The following is a 22,791-nucleotide window of genomic DNA, read 5'->3' on the forward strand; positions in this document are numbered from 1 at the left end:
ATTCAATTCCTATCAAACTGACAAAACTGAAGTGTACAGGCAGCATACAAAAAATAATAATAATAATAATAACATACAATATACAGGATGCCAGAAACAACTCGAGAGTTTCAGAAATAAAAAAAAAACCTGATAATACATTAATTGCACTAATTCTTTTTTTGATGTGTAAAGAATATATATTAATCGTTGAAATGAATGCATTAAATTTCCCAGCCCTAATAATGATGCATTATAAATGTTGAATCTATGAACTGATGATCATTGTCCCAAGTGTGTCAAACATGTTGAGTGATCCAAACATCATCTGCAGCCTGAAACTGAACGTTTGATCAGATTTTAGGAGTGAACGCACTTAAATGCATAGAGAGATATAGGATGCTCCCTTGCTCCCTATTTATTGAATGACTTAACCTCCAGTGTGCTGTCTGTCTGCACTGGTCTCAGAACAGTTATAGGAGAGCTATAGGATGCTCCCTTGCTCCCTATTTAGTGCATGACTTAACCTCCAGTGTACTGTCTGTATGCACTGGTCTCAGAACAGTTATAGGAGAGATATAGGATGCTCCCTTGCTCCCTATTTAGTGAATGACTTAACCTCCAGTGTACTGTCTGTATGCACTGGTCTCAGAACAGTTATAGGAGAGATATAGGATGCTCCCTTGCTCCCTATTTAGTGAATGACTTAACCTCCAGTGTGCTGTCTGTCTGCACTGGTCTCAGAACAGTTATAGGAGAGATATAGGATGCTCCCTTGCTCCCTATTTAGTGCATGACTTAACCTCCAGTGTGCTGTCTGTCTGCACTGGTCTCAGAACAGTTATAGGAGAGTTATAGGATGCTCCCTCGCTCCCTATTTATTGAATGACTTAACCTCCAGTGTGCTGTCTGTCTGCACTGGTCTCAGAACAGTTATAGGAGAGCTATAGGATGCTCCCTTGCTCCCTATTTATTGAATGACTTAACCTCCAGTGTGCTGTCTGTCTGCACTGGTCTCAGAACAGTTATAGAGAGCTATAGGATGCTCCCTTGCTCCCTATTTAGTGCATGACTTAACCTCCAGTGTGCTGTCTGTCTGCACTGGTCTCAGAACAGTTATAGAGAGCTATAGGATGCTCCCTCGCTCCCTATTTAGTGCATGACTTAACCTCCAGTGTGCTGTCTGTCTGCACTGGTCTCAGAACAGTTTGAAATGCACTTTATTATCATCATAACTCCATATAAAGACTCTGAAAGACACATTTATCAGCTTGTGCATGAATACATTTATTCTCAATGTGATAATGACAGTAAATATTCAGGAATTCTTTGGGGAAAATAGCCCTATAGTCCATATCAGTGGTCACTGTGTTTAACAGCATGCTGTTTTGTGATAAATCACTGACATTTTCCAAACGGCATATCGGATGAAACTAAAGACTCAAACAGGTTTCAGTGTAAAGACTCAATGAGGGTTCTTACCAGAAGTAGTTCTGTTGGCGTTTCATGTGTATGTGGGGTCAGAAGTGAGAAATAACACATGGTACTTTGTGAAGCTGTAAGCACGAATAGTCTCACATTGAAAAGCACATACTTGATGAGCACTAATCTGAATATTCAGAGGCGGGAAATATGATTTCTTTTACAGTATAGCAGATGTATTTTCATGTAACTTGAATAGTTTTTGGTAATATTTGACATATTTATATTTAATTATTTTTATTTCATTATATTTGTAATTTTGTACTTATTAGTAAATGCTGGTATCATGAACTAACAATGATCAATGTATATTTGTAGCATTTATTCATCTTAGTTAATGTTCCTTTTTAGAGATACAATTGTTTGTTGTTTGTTCATAATGTATTCACTAATGTAAACATATTAATCTTTTAATTATTAAAATGAATAATATTGTTGAAATTAATCTTGACCAAGATCGATAAGTGCTGCAAAAGTGCTTATCATCATTAGTTATGTTAACAAATACAAACTTATTGTAAAGAGATGTCGTTTTCACAGAACGACATACAGCGTGTGGAAGATTATTTTAATGTTATCTCATGAGCATTTGGCATCTTGAATATTGTTCCTGGATCAGTGAGATCTATTTGAACAGGAGCGTCACCATTATTAGCATCTTCAGGTGACTATGAGACAGGTGCACAAGAGCCGCATGTAAATATAACAGTAAAAGCAAACTGTGACCTTAAAAACATGTACTGTGATATCACAACCGTCATCTTTCATCTGCACATTGTTCCATAAGAGTAAACAAAGCTTATATCCTTCAAAACACAGAGTCTGAACTGACTGTAATTACACTAAACTTTACTCCCTTTACCTGAGCTTTATTAGTGGTGTTTGTTACGTTTCACGTCTCCAATAACACAATGTGATTTTCACAGATGTGTCACACCAGCAGGTGCTCATATTATTGCAGTGCACTATAGGAATATTGAGTGTGTTAATCTGCGAGTCTGCTTCAGTTTAATCTCTTCCTCATGCAGGATAACAGGATAATACGCTCTATTATCAAATGCATTTAAATCCACCAGTTTACTGATGAATCCAGCTGCAGTAGAGTAAAGAAACACTGCTGGAACAGACAGAGGATTTACTGGATTCTCTCCTTTAAAAACATGTTTTGTGCCAATATTCAAATGTTACAGGGAGCAAAAATGCCTAAAAATGGCCTTAGCCAGCAATCATCAATGCACCACACCACATTATGTATAGTGGATATGCTTGTGCTTTATGCTTAGTATTAGTATGTTTTCCCCCATAACAAGGTTAACCAACTGAGCTTGATGTTAAATGTTAGAATGACTAAATGACTGTAAGAATAATTTACATTATGAAAGCAGTTACTTAAATAGCACAGAATAGACTGTACACTAAAACAGAGTTAAACAAACACTGTAAGCAAAAATTGAAAAAATGATGTAATGGGAAAGATAGTGAACAAATCTGCTGATATTCTAATGATAAAGCAAATATTTTAAAATAAAATGGTTAACACTACCCTAATGTTCTGTTTGTTTACATGAGGAAATGCATTCTAACTAACAATCAACCATATTTTTAACAGCATTCAGTATCTTGGTCACTTTATAAAAATGCAATTGTTCATTTAATGTATTTACTAATGTAAAATAATAATGATAATAATTGTAACTGTAATTTTTTTTTCATTTGTGTCCTGAATATTGAAATGTAAAAGCAATGAAGCACTCGAGGCTGTTTGTGAAAGTAGTCCCGGCTGAAGGGGTTATGGTCCATTCGAGTCATGTCAGAATGATCATATTCACGAGTTAAGCACACACAAATGCCACCACAACATCATAATTACGAGTGTGCCCATGAGTTGGGGGCTTGATGATTTATAAATCATCGTGGAAGCTAATTTTATCCTGAATAATTTCGATTTGCTTTAGGATTTTGACTGTGCACTTTTTGTACTGATGTTAAAGAAAAATGATGAAACTTAAAAGCAACAATGAAAATAAGACTCATCTAATTCTGCAACAGAACTTCATTTCCCATCATTATACAGTATGTGGCAGCACTAGTTTGTGCATTACACACCTAAAGTGTGACTTTGCTCTTTGTTTTGTTGCATTGATGCTAATAAATCTTCCTGCATTTGCTAGTAAGTGAAAAAAAGAATTATGAAATTGTAAAACGGTTCTGTTCTTTTGGACTGCAATCAGTTGAACGCACATCACATCATATTTACGATTTCTGTCCTCGTATGTACAAACTTCCCAGGAGGACGTGAACATCCCGTTACTCCACTTGGCATCCTGCTCTCTTAACGGTTTATTATTATTATTAACAATATTTATGTATTGATATTTGTTCACAAAAAAAGAGGCACACATCAGTGGGTCATAATTCTCAGCAATGATTTCAATTAAGAGCAAAACACAAACTGAATCTGTTTTAATCAATAACATGAAGCTGCTTTGAATTTCACAGTTTTATTCTTAATGGAAATAAATCTTTATTCACAATGTGCATGTTCCCAGTTTGAAATATGTCCCAGTCATATTTGTCAAGTATTATTTTCAAGGACAAACTATAGAAAACAACCGAACACACAGTCAGTCCTGAAAAGAGAAATCTTGATGAGATCAAAATAAAAGAACATAACATGATCTGAATCATCTCAGCATCTGAAGCTGAATCACACACACACACTGAAGGTACACTGATGATAATATTATTTATACAGTGGTGGCCTAAAATATTGGCACCCTTGATAAATATGAGCAAGAAGGCTGTGAAAAAAAATCTGCATTGTTTATCCTTTTGATTTTTATTTGAAAAATCACAAAAAACAAACTTTTAATTGAAGTAGAACAATTGAAACAGGAAATATCTCATTATTAAATCAATATTTTTCTATTATTTATAATGCCAAATGAGGTTGGAGAACACCTGGCAAGTGATCTGAGATCATTCCTCCATACAGAATCTCTCCAGATCCTTCAAATTCAGACGTCCATGTTGTGGACTCTCCTCTTCAGTTCACCCCACAGGTGTTCTATGGGGTTCAGGTAAGGGAACTAGGATGGCCATGGCAGAACCTTTATATTGTGGTCAGTGAACCATTTTTGTGTTGATTCTGATGTTTGTTTTGGATCATTGTCCTGCTGGAAGATCCAACCAGGGCCCATTTTAAGCTTTCTGGCAGAGGCAGTCAGGTTTTAATTTTTTTATCTGTTGGTATTTGAGTCCATGATGCCATGTATCCGAACAAGATGTCCTGGACCTCTGGCAGAAAAACAGCCCCACAACATTAAAGATCCAGCACCACATTTAACCGTGGGCATTGGGTACTTCTTCATCTCTGTGTGCACCAGACCCATGTCTGGTGTTTGCTGCCAAAAAGCACTTTCTTTTGTCTGACCATAGAACCCGGTCCCATTTGAAGTTCCAGTAGTGTCTGACAAACTGAAGGTGCTTGATTTTGTTGTTGGATGAGAGCAGAGGCTATTTTTCTTGAAACCCTCCTAAACAACTTGTGGTGATATAGGTGACATCTGATTGTAGTTTTGGAGACTTTCTGACCCCAAGACCCAACTAATTTCTGCAGTTCTCCAGCTGTGATCCTTGAAGATTCTTTGGCCACTTGAGCCATCCTCCTCACCGTGCGTGGAGACAATATAGGCACGCACCATTTTCCAGGACAATTCTTAAGATGTCCAGGTGATTGGAACTTGTTCATTATTGCCCTTATGGTGGAAATGGGCATATTCAATGCTTTGGTTATTTTCTTATAACCACTTCCCATTTTGTGAAGCACAACAACATTTTGCTGCACATCAGAACTATATTCTTTAGTGTAACCCACTGTGATGGAGGATTAAGGGAATATGGATTGTGTTACCTCATATTTATACCCCTGTGAAACAAAACATGTTTTGTTGAAAAGTATTTATTTTATAATTAGATATTTTCCCTCTTTCAATTGTTTTTCTTCAATTAAAGGTTCGATTTTTGTGAATTTTTTTAATAAACAATGCAGATTTTTTTCACAGCCTTCTTTGCTCATATATAACAATGGTGCCAATATTTTCGGCCACCACTGTATTATTAATTATTTGAAGATTTATATTTGATTTTCATTCAAGCAAAAGGGGATTTATAGTGCAGACATGTACAAAACTGTAATGAAAACAGGAAGTGTCCCATCCATAAATGGTTGAATACTGGAACAAATAATTCAAGTCAGATAGTAGCAAAACAATTTCAGTGCATCAATGCCATTGAAACAGGATGTTTTAGGCCGGTTTTACATTTTAATTTGCTGTCTTTACATAAATATATTGACATTCAAGAATGTATAACAATGAATGTCTTTTATTTTGATTATGGATAAAAAATACTAAGCTGAAATATGACATTTGGTTATTCACTACAGTGAACGATTTGTCTCATTTGTCAAGCTGTTTAAAGCCCTAATGATGAAAGACTCATTACAGGCCAAACACACACACACACACACACACACACACACACACACACACACACACACATACCTGCAAACCTCACATCAAAAGACAAATTACCTGTGAATTCACAAAACACATATGATCATTTCTGAACCAGCACACTCTCATGATGAAAACTTTTCAAGTTACACAAGAATCTCTCAGAACAGTAAAATCATCCTCTTCACATGTGATCTGTGGATTGATCATAACAGATCTCAGATCAATAACACTGCTCTCATTCTGTCAATCAGAGAGATGTTTAGATTGTGCATATGAACATAAAGCATTTTTGGCAAATGTGGATAACAATATTGCTCAATTTTTAACTGCAGAGTTTAACTGCAACTTTACAGACCTGGATATAATATTCATCAGGTTTAAACAGCTTCAGTCCTCATGGCTGTGTGTGATTGTACCGACACTGAATTGTGCTGCTCTGCATTTCCCATCACATCTATACATCTAATCCACATGAACAGCAGATGCTGTATATAGAACTCATCTCACAGTGAATCACATCAGCGCTGGATTACAGACCAGTGCACTCACTAAATGCTGATTGTAAAGTAATCACTGTTTTCTCTGAATCGTCGTACAGCTGTATCAAACCTGTCAGTCACAGGACAGATCATAGTCTAAGAGAGCCCATTTCACGTGTAGCTCAATTTTGACAAATGTGCAGTTACTGCATTTTGCTTTTGCAGGGCAGTACACATTACAAATTATCACATCTAACTTACTGAAAATTCCATCATCATTTAAGGCAGTCCATTATCCAAGTCTTCTAAAGTCATATGAAAGCTTTGTGTGAGCTACAGCACTGAAATGCAAATGAGATTTGACAGTTTATGCAGGGGAGGATTTTCTGTTGACTTTTATTATGGCCTGTTCATCACACAAAACTTTGGTATGACTTCAGAAGATATTGGATTATAGTGCACAAGTCATATGGACTAATTCTATGAAAGTTTTACTGTGCTTTTTTGTTGAGCAGATCAATGAATGACACTTAATAAAGCCCTTGAGTGCTTCAGACCCCCATATACAGTAAAGCCCAAAAGTCTGAGACCACATTCAGTGTTTTTACATGCACTATAAAAGTTCAATTTCAGTCTGACCACAACAATAATTTGTCATGTCAACGCTTTTGTCCAACTGGAATCATACAAGTCGGACTAACAGAGCTTGTAGTTCGATTGTAGTTCGGTTTCAGCATGTATATGCATTCATTTGATCACCTTGACGTTGCTCCCAGTGAAACACAGAGGTGACGTGCGACATGCATTTAACACTTCCTCAGCTGTTGAACTTCCTTTAAATATTCGATATATTGCTGTCAACATTTTTTGCCAAACTTTAGCGGTCAGCTTATTAATAACTGCATCAATTGGTTATGTGTTCTTGACACTAAAGATGCCTGAATCAATATCTGCATCTTAGAAAATATGTATTTTTGACTCTCCAGCCTTTTAAAATACATTGGAAGATCATCAGTACCTGTTTGTCAGCTGTCCTGGAAAAACATATCTGCAACTAAAACACTTTAGATAAGCTCCTGTTTAAAATACTGTGTGCATAATAATATCTATAATTCCTTCATGTTTGAGTAAAACAGAGTGGCAGCGGAGAGAGAGAAAGCGGTAAGGACGCTTGCACCTGAGCCCCCGCTGCCACAAACCGATTCACACTCAAGCCACTTTCATTCAGTACACAGTCATCCTATATCGATAGTCATCAAAGTCCCCTTCAACATGAGCAATTTAGGAAGAATAAGGTAAAATGAGGACATCCACAATCTCAATCGGTACACACCTGTGGTTCTAACAGGTGGGACATGACAGGTTTACTGCATTGCACTTCATTTAAGGCTAAAAGTTTGCAGTAGAAAGCAATGTAAACTTAAGGCAGCGTGAATCCAATGTCCTGCATGTTTGATGTCAAAAAGTGACACTCGTTTCAGCACTTCTGACATTTAATCATGTGCAGGATATGAATTATATATATCTGTAATTTACCTATAATTGTAAAATGTACAATGAGCATTTTCACTAGTAAATATTCCATTCCTGATATCAAGAATAAGCATTTCAACTAGTCAAATGTATCTACAAATGTAATTTACTAGTTAAAATGCTAATTCTTGATATCAGGATTGGAATTATTACTAGTGAAAATGCTCATTTTTTAAAGCAATTATTGGATTTGCACTAGTAAAAATTTTACATTTTGATACAAAAGTGGCGTCATTACTTGTGGAAATACCCATGCCTGATTAATGAGTAAAAAATCATTTTTGATATCTGTAACTGTAAATTTACAAGGATCTGTCCTTCATGCCTGTTCAAAACACAGTTAGAGATTTCTAATTTCTTGGTACGGTAGTTAAAATTCAAACATCTGCTAGCATCAATAACTACATTGTTCTAGTGAAAATGTCCATTTCTAAACTCAACAATTGAATTACAGCTAGAAAAAATATCTGTAATTTGGTTTCACAATTGGCAATGTTCATTTTGGAAATCTAAAATGTGATTATAACTAGTAAAAAAAAGTATTTTATAGCATTTCCAGATATCTGAAATACTGAATTCATAATTTTAAAGTTCATTTTTACAGGTATCAAAACATGATTATTTTTACTAATTTAAAAATACATAACAGATATGTGTAGTAAGAATTGTAATCACCAGTAGTCCTGCATTATGGATATCTGAACACATTCACAATGAGTGAATGACAGATCATTGTGAAATTCTACTAGTGAAAATGCATTTACAGATATCAGGAATGATGTTTTCTACTAGTTGAAATTCTTGGGGGGGAATTTCAGCTAGTAATGGGATTTTTTCAAGAATTAAAATGTATACTAGTGCACACCAAATAACTCAAATCAAAAATAAGCATTTTTACTACCAATCATAACGACACGTGATTAAAATTCACGCATGGCTATAATCAATACTTCCATACAGCACAAAAAAGCATATCATTCCCTTTGTCTTTTTGCAATGACGTTTAGCACAGTGATCCCGAGCCCGTCCGCAGGTTTTTTGCACTTTGTTTCAGATTCATGACTCTTGGTGTGAACGGAAGCGTTTATTTGCACTTAATCTCATTATAAAAGCAGTTCAGTGTTTGGGCGGGATGACCACCACTGCGTCACCGGTCCTGGGGCGCCACATCAGAACCTGAGCGTCGTTGGCATTGGGTTTGATCATGGCATTGGATGGGATGGGTTCATTCTTGCTGAGCACCTGCGGTTGCTCCTGGGCTATCGGCTCGCGTAGTTTTGCCCTCTGGCCGAGCGGTTTGTCCGGATCCACCTCAATGTGCAAACGCATGCGCCAGCGCACTGTCTGCAGCACCAGAATCTCGCCCGATGCCTGGTTGATGGCCAACAGCCACGTGGTGAAGCTCTGGTCCCTCCAAATGCTGCTCAGCATGGGCACATTACTGTTGCTCACGGGCACGCCCCATGTCACGCTTGGGTAGAAGTTGTCGTTCATGCTGACGGTGAAATTGGTGTCCTTCTTGGTGGGTCCCACCACGGTGCACGTCTCAGTGGTGTTGCCGTACCATGGGTAGTTGACGCCGTCCGAGTCGCTGATGGCTTTGATCTTTCCGTCTCGGAGATCCGGAAGTTCCCAACTCGACCTGCGGGCAACATCACAGGATGAGAGCACTGGAGATGGTCTTGAGATTAAAAGAGAAATGGGCAGAAAGGCAATGAGTCATAAACTCCTGACGGAGAATATAAAGAGAACACTAGTAGCCAAAGGCAAGAGATACTTTTTATTCCAGCACTTATGTGGAGGTTAAATATAGCACAACGCTTCCTGAGTCTGAACAATGATGAAGAGATGATTCTTTCATAAAGAATAAACCACAAATGTAGACACAATATGCATCTATTTTGAGTCCAACTGCCCCATAACAACCACCATCATGTGAATGGCAGTGTGAGCTATTGCAATGACACATTTTACATTAAAGGGTAGAAATGGGAATTGGGGATTTTAAGGATTCTGGATATGATTCTGATTCATCTTAATGATTCTGGTTCCTTAACGATTCTTAATAATCTGTGTTTCGTGCTGTAGATTCAAAGATTGGAAAGATTGTAGTCTGATTCCCGAATTTAGATTCAGGAATCAGACTACACTGGTTTCAATATATGTTTTGCACTGTAGATAAAAAAAAAAAACATCTCATGCAAGTAATTAATTCGGGAATTTGACTATACTGGTTTCGATGTATGTTTTATGCTGTAGATTAAAAAGAAGTGACCCAAGCTTATCTGACATTTTCTTTTGTGCAACACAAAGAATTCATATGATATCTTTGTGTGAGCAACAGACCAACATTCATTCTGTTATTTGCTCATTATCTTTCCTAGTGCCAAAGTTCTCAGATCTCATTCAGACTCAAAAATGCCAGTGTGTCATATTTGAACATGCAAGTGCTTAAGATATCTGAGAGCTGCAATGATATGATGATTATTGGAAAATAATTACTTACATTTGGATCTGTTCCTCACAAAAAGTCATATGTGGTATATTTAATTCTGAATGCATGAGTCATTTGGACTACTGTTATGATACTTTTATGATGCTTTGCTGTCATTTTTGGAGCTTGCCAGTTTCAGCGACACTGTGAACATTCTTCAAAATATCAGAATTTTCATTTTTTGGTGTTCTATCCCTTTAAGCAGACAGAAACACTAAAGCTGCAGCCATTATCCATGACCTTCATTATACAGTAGAATCAGCATAGAGCGCCCGGTGATGATAATTATGATGATGGCAGGACAGTTGCAGTCAGAGCTGCTGGACTATCGATTATCTGACAACAGAAACGATGACCTTTCTCCCAGAACCTGTGTATCAGCACCAGAGCATCACTGATCACACAAGGCCTTTGATTATCATCAGGGGTATAAAAATACAAATGTGGTGTGTGTGTGCGTGCGTCTGCCTTTTTTTCTAAGGAAACGCAGAATTTGTCTTTGGCCTTTCTGTTCAGCCCTGTTATACTGGGACATCATACATAGGAATAATAATAATGGTTTGAATTTTTCAACATCATATTTGAGAAAACAAAATCATGAACGTCTTTTTGACTGCATGATACAATCTAGGGGTTGCACGACTACTGATTTTAATAGTTGACAAGTCAAGCCCATTAATTTAATTGAGTTCGACTAGTAGTGATGTCATTCCACCCCCAAACCACCACACACCCAATGCCCTGCCCCCCCCAAGTCGACTAAGGCTGACATGTCAACTACATTAGTTGTGGTCGACTAGTCTATGCAACCCCATGGTTCAAACAGAGGTCAGTTTCTCTCATCAGTATTTCATGATGTTTCCACTTATATTGACCTCATCAAGCTCAATAGTTCAGCTGTTTATCTAAGAATATTAACTTTTAATAATTCAGTGTTAGGACATTTTTAAGTAAAGGCTGATATTAGCAATATTTGCTTTGACCTCCAACTGCTAAACATTATAAATATAACAGTTATGGCTGTTAAATAACTAGAAATAACCAACAGGATCATACAGGAAATCGAAATTCCACTTCCACGTTCATGTACCCTGAAATCATCTCCATTCTGCAGAATTATTGACAAGCGCTATCCCCCATCAATTCAAAGAGGAGAAATTGCTCGAGCAATCTCAGAGACGCATCCCTTGGAAACCAGGAAGTAACTGACCCTTCACTAGGCTCCACCCCCTTGGTAACCATTGTTCGCATCCCATAGGAATGAATGGGAGACTGACGTGAACAACGCGATTTTTGGCCAAATATTCTAATAAACGGACTGGATAATATTTCCTGTGGGCTGGTATGAAGAGTGATATTGTAATGCATATTTACCTGAAGTTTTTATAAAAGAAATTGTTAAATTGCACAGTAATTTGATTGAAAACTGGAGTCTGTGAATCAGAAAAAAGGTAAATGATCGTCACATGTGTCATTTGATAGCGGTGACGCACCTGATAACATTAGCATAAGTGAATAGAAGTGCTTATAACATCTCATAACTCACTCACTGTGACACCTGAATCAATAACTAAATGAATTAACGTTCAGTTATTAGCTTTAATTTATCTTGGAGTAAATGTAGGTGTCCTCGCTGATGTTAAACATGTTCATTTGGGAATGAGGAATGACACTGTTTAATCCATAACAAGCTCTTCTCCACATTTATTTAAAAACTACATCCTCTCTATGTACCTCCTGTCACTATTACATGTTACCCAGCAACAACATTTAAAAAAAAATGTTTTTATCATTTCGATAAAATTCTGCATAAAATTCAAACACACATAACTCCCGTAGGCTCTCAGTGGAAAACAGCAAACATGTGTCAGAGAAATGGCGGCCAGGCAACAGTTGCTAAGACAGGATTAGTCAGAAACTCTTTTAAATCAGGCTTTAGCGACGGGTCAGTTGTGTTCAAATAAACAATGGTGAGCGCTAGGGGTGTTCGATTTCGAGTTTTTTGGAGTCGACTCCAGTCGATGGAATTGACTCCTCGGATCCATTTGTTTTTATCCATTTATCAGGATAGTGTCAAAATTCAGGGTCCAAATGTTTCATTTGTCTAACTTAAATTCTGAATTAATGACGCTAATGTGCTAACATGCTACAAGCAGCCATAATATACGCCGGTTATTGTGATTTATTATGACACTGATTCCATTGCAAAGACGAGTGTATAAAAGTGTTAATGTACAGAATAAAGACAACAGAATGATGATAGAGGCATATCTTACTTTAGACAGATGTGTGAATGGCTTTTGCTGCAGATGGCACATGAGTTAATGGGCATTTGACAGATGACTTGCTCTTATCATCTGATCGCGGCTGCATTTCTCTTCTAGTGCTTTTAGATCTTAGTGCTGCATTCAACAAGATAGATCATGACATTCTCTTGAATAGGCTAGAGAATTATGTTGGCATTTGTGGAGTTGCATTAGCATGGTTTAGGTCATATTTAGCAGACCGCTACTACTTTGTCTATGTAAATGAGGAATTGTCAAACCAAACAAAAGTTAAGTATGGAGTGCCACAGGGATCAGTTTTAGGGCCTCTGCTTTTCTCCTTATATATGCTTCCCCTGGGAGATATTATCAGGAATCATCTAAGAAGTTTCCACTGCTATGCCGACGATAACCAACTTTATATTTCTTGAAAACCTGATGAGATTTCACAATTCTCGAAATTAGCAAACATATCAATGAAATAAAAGATTGGATGGCCAGAAATTTCCTTCTAATTTTTACTAATTAGAAGGTTACTAATTATTGGACCAAAAACCTTTAAAAATAAGCCGCTAATATATAATTTGACTCTTGATGTATGTACTGTTACATCATCTTCAATAGCGAAGAACTTTGGTGTTGTTATATTTGATGTCCAGAAGTACAGCTTGATTGATAATATCTTCTGCTCAAGTGATATTTTCCTTGATTTGTCATTGTTTTGTCTCATATTTCATCTGTTCACTGACACCTTTGTCATCTTTGTTAAGAAGTACACTAACTTTAGAAAAACACTTTATTAGGGGTGAAATTGTTTGGTGTGGTGGAAATGATGCAGTTACTTACAGTCATTTTGAAAACATTGATAAAAAATAATTCAACATGATAAATACTGAAATAGTGTCTGTTTATTTCACTCTTGATTTAGATTATTATAGTTTTAAACATGTAATAACTTGTATTTTTATAATGGATTCCATAGTTTAATATTGAATGTCTGGGTCTGGGACAAGAAAGAAACAGTTAAAAGACATTTGAAAAGTACCAAAACTAAAAAGATTCCAACTCAGTTTTAACGAGACCTCCATGCAACAAAAATAAAAAAGTTGAAATCTGTTTGTTCTATTAGAAATTGACCCCTGGACTTGAAAGTGCCTGTAGTTGAAAAGAAATGGAATGCAGTGAAGTTGCATTCATTAACTGTTTGCTCATAAACTACAGCATTCACAAGGCAAGATGTTCAGATTCTATCTTAGATGACTCAACGTGGGTTTTCCGTAACACTAAACCACTGAAAACAGCAGCATCTTTAACACTGAAGAAAAGACCTGGCATTGAGTAACGTGCGGCTTATGCCCCAAACCACTATCACAAAATCATTACAGGAAACACATATTTGAATCAACCTCTCAGAAATACAAACTAATCCAGAAACAAAAAGAGAAAACATTGTTAGGTTGCAGTAAGACATAATAATGAGATGTGAACAGAACAAAGAAAATAAGCTACAGGTCAAAAAATAAAATATGATCTGGAATGGGTAATTGTTTTGCCTCTTATGTGTATAAATGTCTGTACAGTGCAAATGTTATGAGCTCAGAACAGCTGTTGAGAAGAACAGAGAAGTGTCAGTGGAGATCATTACGTGTCATTTTACTGAACATAATCATCAATAAAGTCTGAAATGATTTAAAGGAATATCAAGAACTGAGCGGAAAACTTTGAAATATTTTGAAGAGGACACATGTCATCTGCTAAAAAAGGAAAGTAAATAATTCTACAATATCTGCAGAAAATGTGGTCTTGTCTAAATTTAGTTTGAAAGCGGTTGAGATGTAGCCTATACTGGAGTTATAAGTAGAGGGGAAGAACTGTTATGAAGGAAAAGATATCATTTGCTGTCAGGAGATCACATGCACACGTTCAATATCAATCAATTCATAAAGGGAAACATGAATGCATGACGTCTAAAATTCAAAGACACTCTTTCTGTGCTCTTATATTTCAGGAATCATAGTGACAGTGTGCTTATATCTTAAGATACTGACGGGTTTTCATACAGGAAATAGGGCAAGGTGTAGTCTCTTCAACAGGAAGTAGGACAAGTGAAAGCTCTGCAATGTGTAGGCTCTGTAGTATTTGTCTATTATGAGATTCAAAGCCAGTCTTTTGCAGTTTGAGCCGAAGAAACTGCACAGATGATCCTGCATGTAAATACTGAACACATTCACATTAACATCTATACAGCGAGACATTTGATTTTCTCATCAGGCAATCAGCATTTAAACAACTAATTCGTTGCTATTCTCATGCATTGAATTTCATGCTATTTAAATGTTGCCAAAACTGAATCTTGCTAGTTTGGTATCAAAGATACAAGGTTCCTGCCATATTCTAAAATTTCAAGCACCTTTTGTATAAAACATTCTGACACATAAATCAACACATAAAATGGGGGAAAAAGATGCTGTTTTGAAGGAAATGATATCATTTGCTGTCAGGAGATCACATGCACATCAACAACTGAAGTCACACTTTATATGACAGTACTCATGTTACAGTGTAATTATTACATAAGCAAAAAGGCTACTGCTATACTAATGAACAACATGAACTTTAAGGAATATTCCGTGTTCAATACAAGTTAATCTCAATCAACAGCATTTGTGTCATAATATTGATTACCAAAAAATTAATTTCGACTCGTTCCTCCTTTTCTTTAATAAAAGTGTTCCAGTGAGACACTTCCAATGGAAGTCAATGGGGTTTAATCTGTAAACATTCAAATACTGTTTCAAAACTATAGAAATAAACAATATGTGTGTAAACATGATTTTACTGTCATTAAATCACTTACTAACCACATCTATGGATAGTTATAGACAATTTTACAATTTAATTGCCGTGACAGCGCAACATCCCAATTTTTTTTTTTTTTTTTTTATGAAAAATGCATTTACAGCTCAAATTATACATGAGTTTGAACAGAAGAATTAATGTAAGTGCTTTTATGAAATTATAAGATTCACATTTCTGACTTTAAACCTCCAAACACTGACCCCATTGACTTCCATTGTAAGTGTCTCACTGGAACACACATGTGTGCTTTATTAAAGAAAAGGAGGAACGAGTCCACATTTATTTTTGTGTTAATCAATATTATACCACAAATGCTGTTGATTGAGATTAACTTGTATTGAACCTGGAATATTACTTTAATAAATAGTTTATTAAATAGAAGTTTATGTTGCTATTTGAAGGAGGTCATTAAAAATATATTAATTTAATATGATTAAATGCACTTTGACTGTATTTTGTGGTGCATGTATACATTAGTTATTGATTATGAGATTATGTGTTAGTTTTGCATTAGAGGTATGTAAAGATGGACAGCAAGGTCATAATGTACTTACATCCCTGTGGCTCCGTATTTGTTGTGGAACTCCATGTGATTGCACGCCTGAATCCAGCCGATCGTCCAGCTCTCTTTAGCGGCCACCGGCGGCACCAGTACCCGAGCCGACGCGCGGAAATGCGGCGTGCGGTAGCGCAGCACCACGCTGGAGGACTCGTCGATGCTGGTGGGATTCGAGTCAATGGACGAGTTCACCTCCAGAACCACGATGCTGTCCCGGAAACTCTTGGGTTTACACCTGATACTCTGAATACAGCCCATCACAATCCACACGAGCGGCCAGCACGACATGAACCCTCAAAATAACACACTAGGTAGTGTCCGACAGGAATGAGCTGCAAACAGGCGTCGCGTCTGGACGGAAGAGCGTCGAAACACTTCTGCAAACGGTCTTCTTCCTTCAATAATACAATAAAATAAATCAAAGCAAATAAAAGTAATGTTCGTCAACTTTCCGTCATTGGCAGACTGTTGTGTGTGCATCTTATGAACTGAAGAACACGTTCATGCGCTCGAATCATAATTGACATCAAACGGGCCATTTCTCACAACATCATTGCGTTCAATTATTTGCGTCAACCAGCTAAGAATATATAGCCTATATATTCATATCTAAAATGCTTTAGGTGCATATTGCTTTTTGCTGAGTACTGTTGTATAGCTGCGCGCGCAAAAAAAATTATAATAATAAAATAAAATAAATGAATATTTTAACTAAAAGCACACTAGAGCCTTTGACTTCTTTTTGGGGCATCGAAAACAACGCCGTCCGTTGAAAAAGTTTCAAACATATTTTACAGAAATGAATATTCACATTTATTTGGTTTTATCTGAGTTTGACTTTTAGATTTAAATGGAAGAAGCTCGCTTTAATGGACTGTTTCTGGTGCAGTTGCAAGTAACTGATCCGTGAATTTGAGCCGCTGCAACATCCAGGTCAACTTTTGTCCTCGAGTCCCGCATCAAACAGGAATAAATCACTCCTGCTGTCCTGAATGTGGATGTTCTGATAAAAACACCATCATTCTTCATCGGTACTAATCCATCCTCATCCTCCTCATCCTGTCCGCGGAGCTGCGCTCAGACTCCGTCCAGCAGCGCTGTGAGCGGCGCACCATCAGCTGCAGCTGCTCTCCCTCAACTGCGCAGCTGCGCGTCACTTCCGCTGCACAACACACGCATGACGGGAACTGTAGTTCTGCACTCAAAATTTCATATTACAATTTAATAGCAAAATTCACTTATAAAATACAATTACAAACCTTAATATTTAAAGTTTTATTTAGTTAAATATTACACCATTTCATTTCACAGAATTTTGTAAATCCATCAATCTTAAAAATAGGCTAAAATAATTTTATTTGTGCAGAAAACCTGGAACTATCAGGGGATTTAAAAATTACATCATCATGGATATTGACAAAATCGTAAAATATGTCTATAGTCAATAATATACATTTGAATAATATATATCGTCAACCTTTACTCTAAAATATGACATTGGCAAAATGTTACTCTTGTGTAGAGAAAACAATAGTCATATATGTGTTATGATATAGGTGAGCAGGAAAGCAGACGAGGGGCGAGGATCTAAATGCAGCGGGACTTTATTGAATAACAAGGGCAATACGGAAAAAACACGAACAAATGAAACATCCACAATGGGAAAAAGTAAAACAAAAACATGAAAGGCACACAAGGAGTTAACAGGCGGGGAAACCAACAACGGAAAACACAGGAACCAGGCATCTACATACATCAAAGACCGACAGGGGAATGGAGAAACAAACAGGGTTAAATACACAGACACAATGAAGACTAAACGAGACACAGGTGAGAACAATGATGAGTGCAGGCAGTGAGGGAGGTTGGGAATTGTGGGAAATGTAGTTTATAGAAGGACAGTGAAACACAGGGCGGACAACAAGGAAAACGTCACATGGAACGTGATCAGTGGATCGTAACAATATGTTTCATAATGCTTATTGTATAGTGCTATAAAATCCTATAAAAAGTGCAAAAAAAAGGAAAGAATTGAAGAAAGAAAGAAAAAAGTAAACTTTCTCCAAATGTATTTATATTATTTGATCTGGGGAAAGCTCCAAAAAATGTCAGCTGCATTGAAGGTTCCTGAGAGCACAGTGGCCTCCAAGATTCTTAAATGGAAGAAATTTGGAAGAACCAGGACTCTTCCTAGAGCTGGCTGCCCAGCCAAACTGATCAATCTAGGGAGAAGGGCCTAGGTAAGAGAGGTGACCAAGAACCTTATGGTTACTCTGACAGAGCTACAGAGATCATGTGTGGAAGTGGGAGAAACTTGCAGAAGGACAACCATCACTGCAACACTCCACCGATCTGGGCTTTATGGCAGAGTGGCCAGATGGAACCCTCTCCTCAGTGCAAGACATGAAAAAGCACCTAATAGATTCTCACACTGTGAAGATTGAACTGTTTTGTCAATTCTAAGCATTATGTCTGGAGGAAACAGGCACCGCTCATCACCTGGCCAATACCATCCCTACAGTGAAGCATGGTGGTGGCAGCATCATGCTGTGGGGATGTTTTTCAGCGGCAGGAACTGGGAGACTAGTCAGGATCGAGGGAAAGATGAATGCAGCAATGTGCAGAGACATCCTTGATGAAAACCTGCTCCAGAGCACTCTGGACCACAGACTGGGGTGAAGGTTCCTCTTCTAATAGGACAACGACCCTAAGCACACAGCCAAGATAACAAAGGAGTGGCTACGGGACAACTCTGTGAATGTCCTTGAGTGGTCCAGCCAGAGCCCTGACTTGAACCCGATTGAACATCTCTGGAGAGATCTGAAAATGGTTGTGCACCGACGCTCCCCATCCAAGTTTGAGAGGTCCTGCAAAGAAGAATGACAAAAAAAATCCCCTAATCCAGGTGTGCAAAGCTTGTCGTATCATACCCAAAAAGACTTGAGGCTGTAATCGCTGCCAAAGGTTCTTCAACTGTAAACTGTATGTTAAGGGTCTAAATAATTATGTCAATATGATATTTCAGTTTTTTTTTAGTTTTTTTGTACATTTGCAACTTTATCAAAAATCAGTTTTTTGCTTTGTCATTACGGAGTATGGAGTGTAGATTGATGTGAAAAAAATATTTAAAGCATTTTAGCATAAGTCTGCAACATAACAAAATGTGACCAAATGAAGGGGTCTGAATACTTTATGAATGCACTGTATTTATAGTTGCTTTTATATTATAGGATGGGGTCCATTGCAAGGGTATCATCAGTTTTGGAGGGCATTGTTATCGAAAAGTTAAAAAAAATTATAATAAATAAATAGTTTAAGCACCTTGGAATCCCAGTACAGTGAAGATTGTGCTCATTAATATTAATAGGATGGGTGGTGATGCTTAGGTTACAAATACAAAGTGTTTTGCAAACGAACATGTTTTACTGCAATTCTGTGTGTTTTTGTGTTTGTGCTGTATTGAAATGAAACCGATGTCCGTCTTTAGAATGCAGCGACTGTGAAACACCCGTGTTTTCTCCTGCAGCAGATTCTGTGAGGGGTGGAAAACCACATGATGTTTTACATATACATTATAATTAAACAGTGTCTTATTTAAAACATAATGACATGATAGTATGCATGGGCTTGTTGTAATATATATATATATATATATATTTTTGTTTTTTTTGTTTTTTTCTCATATTTTCATCATTTGGTAGGACACCATTAGCATAAACTGTTTACATTTTTTCAGCAATTCCAAATTGAGCTTCGATACACTGAAATATTTATGTGACTATTGTGTGTGACTCCCTGACTGACTGTGATGTATTCATTCAAAACTATAAGCATGAAGTGAGAGACACTGATGGTTTTGTAAACTTTATTCTATAAAGAAAAGGATTTTGTAATTAAATGTGTGCATGTCATTTATTTCTTCATATTTAAATCATATCTATAAATGTGTGCTCCCTATTTGCTGAATTATTATTATTGTTGTTGTTAGGACACTGTTATTATTATATATGCGAAATAAAACCAGCAACGATAATGATAATACAAATATAAATAATGGAATCTGAGTGGGCTGAAAATCTCACAGCCTATCAATTTTGAAAACAAATTTAAATATATGCCTAGTGAGATGGTAAAAAATGACATCCTTACCAAATCAACGCCTAAACCTAACCAATAGTGTTTTAAAATGCAGAAGTGAAATGGAAAAGCTGATCTTCTGAAGCAACCACCTCATTTTGTACTGCTTCTGTGAGTCTCTAATGTCATGTGTCAGCTTGAGCTCATGGCTGGACTTGATCAGGTGGGCTAACATGCGAGCTATCCACATTGGAATAAGTGTACATATGTAGGTGAGTCTGTAATAAAAACTTTTAAATGTGTTGTTTTTCAAAAATGTGTTAGAGTAAAAGTGTGTCGATATCATAAAATAGCATGGACTGAGTACTAGGGAAGCTCTAGAATTTCCCCAAAAGAAACCAAATGACCACTGTTTTGAGCCCACACTTTCAGCCCTTCAAAGCTCTCACTGATCACTTCTGAATGGAACGCACCCCATCATTCAGATGAGTTAGAAAAGATACAGCAGTGTGAGCCAGAACTGCTTGAACGCTGAACTGCTGAATTTCACAAGACCCTTGCATTGATACTGTAGAAGCATGTATTTGTGAAATTCATCAATATTTAAAGTGTTTGATGAAGTTTAAATATTGTATAATTGTGGAGCTGGACTTGGTCATGTGTCTGTCATTGGGGAGAGAGGAAGCGGTAAGGGGCATCACCTGGTGATTATTGATACGTAACCCCTGTGTCTCATTACAGTGACGATGGAGATGGGCTTGAAAAGGCCAACAAGAACACCAGAGAGTGAGAGTGAAAGACAGACAAGTGACTTTGTGTGTGAGCCTACTGGCAAGTGTGACGTTTTTGTGCAGCTGAAAAGATAGAGCCCTGTTTGTAGAGCTGAAAAGCCAAATAACGTGTTTGTGAAACTGAAATCCCATTAAAGGTTGACTTACCTGGACTGTCAGCCTGCTTCCCACTTCCTTCCTTATTGTTGGAACCTTTACAATAATTTATTATGGCCCCTTCAATATATGCATTTTGTATGCAGAATTTGTAGTATTTACATTGAGTTTTACATTACTTACAGACGTTAAAATGGTACTGTCTCTTTAAGAACAGTGGCTGTTCAGCAAACATGTTTCGGTTGAGTGGTTTCTTTACCACATCTGTGCTGTGTGTTTGAATTATTCTGACTGTAAATAACAGAACAGGTATTAAAAGAGACTTAAATCAATGAAAATCGATTGCGTAGATCTCAACATTAAAAGATAATTTGTCCGGGGGGCCCTTATAGAAAATCCACCCCTGCCACTCATTGGTCACTCTGCTGGCAAGAGGTTCTGATCAATCTATTGATTGGTAAGATTCTCACATAAACACCTGTGGAAGTGTGATGTACCTGCTCACATCTCTAACGGTGTTGGAAAGAGAGATTTTAAATCAAGAGCCTAAAGCTCTGGAGAAATACACAACATAAATGTGGCAAATGCCTCTGTGACTCTGATGTTCTTTAAAGTGCTTCTTGTTAATGCAGTTGAGTTTGTAGGACAGTGATGAACACTTCATAGTGAGCAGTCAAAGAGCAGGATGAAAGAAATCGTTTTGCTCACACACTAGAGAAAGCTCTGATGGATAGGAATGTGTAAGATGCATTTTGAGGATGTGGGAAGTAGGGCTGGGGTCAACACACATTTTCAGATATGATTTGATTCAGATATACAAGCTCTTGATTTAAAACTAATTTAAGTAAACATTGTTTGAAGTTCTCAAGTAATTATTCAAGACAAGTAAACAGCCAGAATTAAAGTAAGACACAAATGATAAGCATTAGAACAAATAAAAACAAACAGTGCTTTCAGTTTTTAGGAGCAGTAAAGCTTTAAACTCATATTTGTAAGATACTCTCTTCACAGAGGTTTTGCTGGTTGCCACATTCAACATTAGTTACAATTGTTTTGTAACGCCAGCAATGACAGTGATCGTGCAGGTCCTTAATAGTCTTAATACACGGCTCTCAGAAATACAGGATTCTGATTGGTCAATTGCACCATCTAGTGGTCTGATATTTCTGAGTAACAACCGCACATCCACGTATCATACGGTTAATGCTTCTCGGATCACTGTGCGATCTCTACAATTAAGCTCATAAAATTATTTCAATGTTTCATGTGCATTTATTTATTTATTTGACAAGTTGTCTTGTAATAAGATGTACATTTATTTAAAAAAAGAATTCTGACGCAAACCTGATTGAGGCCAGGTAACTCTGCCACTTCCGCAAGCCGTGAGCGCTGAGTGCATGAAGTGTCCAACATTGCACACTCAGTTGAAGAAGTGCATCATCCGGGTACTCATAGCACACCTCTTTTTGTTGCATTTTCATTGTAAACATACTACTCGCCCTACAATTTGGTACACTGCACAGTGGCGTAGAATAGTGTGCATTTTGGGACACAATTTATCTGTCTTGCAGGCAAATCCATGTGTCACTTGCTGAGTTTCCATCCAAATATTTTTATGTGCATTTTGGCATATTCCATAAAAACTGCTGGATTGAAAC

At 37.1% G+C, this 22,791-nt stretch overlaps 1 protein-coding gene across 1 annotated transcript; it reads right to left on the reverse strand.

Moving 5' to 3' along the window:
• Positions 1 to 3,960: 3,960 nt before the first annotated feature.
• On the reverse strand, positions 3,961 to 17,244 carry fam78ab (family with sequence similarity 78 member Ab). Its single transcript, XM_052114083.1, has 2 exons — positions 16,165 to 17,244; positions 3,961 to 9,635 (listed from the first exon to the last, which is right to left on the reverse strand). The coding sequence occupies exons 1-2, from the start codon at positions 16,455 to 16,457 to the stop codon at positions 9,110 to 9,112; spliced, it is 819 nt and encodes a 272-aa protein (XP_051970043.1). The 5' UTR covers positions 16,458 to 17,244; the 3' UTR covers positions 3,961 to 9,109.
• Positions 17,245 to 22,791: the final 5,547 nt, after the last annotated feature.

The sequence above is a fragment of the Xyrauchen texanus genome, chromosome 4 (assembly GCF_025860055.1).
Source record: "Xyrauchen texanus isolate HMW12.3.18 chromosome 4, RBS_HiC_50CHRs, whole genome shotgun sequence".
Classification (NCBI taxonomy): domain Eukaryota; kingdom Metazoa; phylum Chordata; class Actinopteri; order Cypriniformes; family Catostomidae; genus Xyrauchen; species Xyrauchen texanus.

What these genes read in the sequence shown, in the direction of transcription:
- fam78ab (XM_052114083.1), bottom strand. Translation starts at nt 16,457, where the DNA reads ATGTCGTGCTGGCCGCTCGTGTGGATTGTGATGGGCTGTATTCAGAGT. An exon ending in AAATACGGAGCCACAGGGAT is followed by an intron (nt 9,636 to 16,164) that starts GTAAGTACATTA and finishes TGTTGCCCGCAG; the next exon opens with GTCGAGTTGGGAACTTCCGG.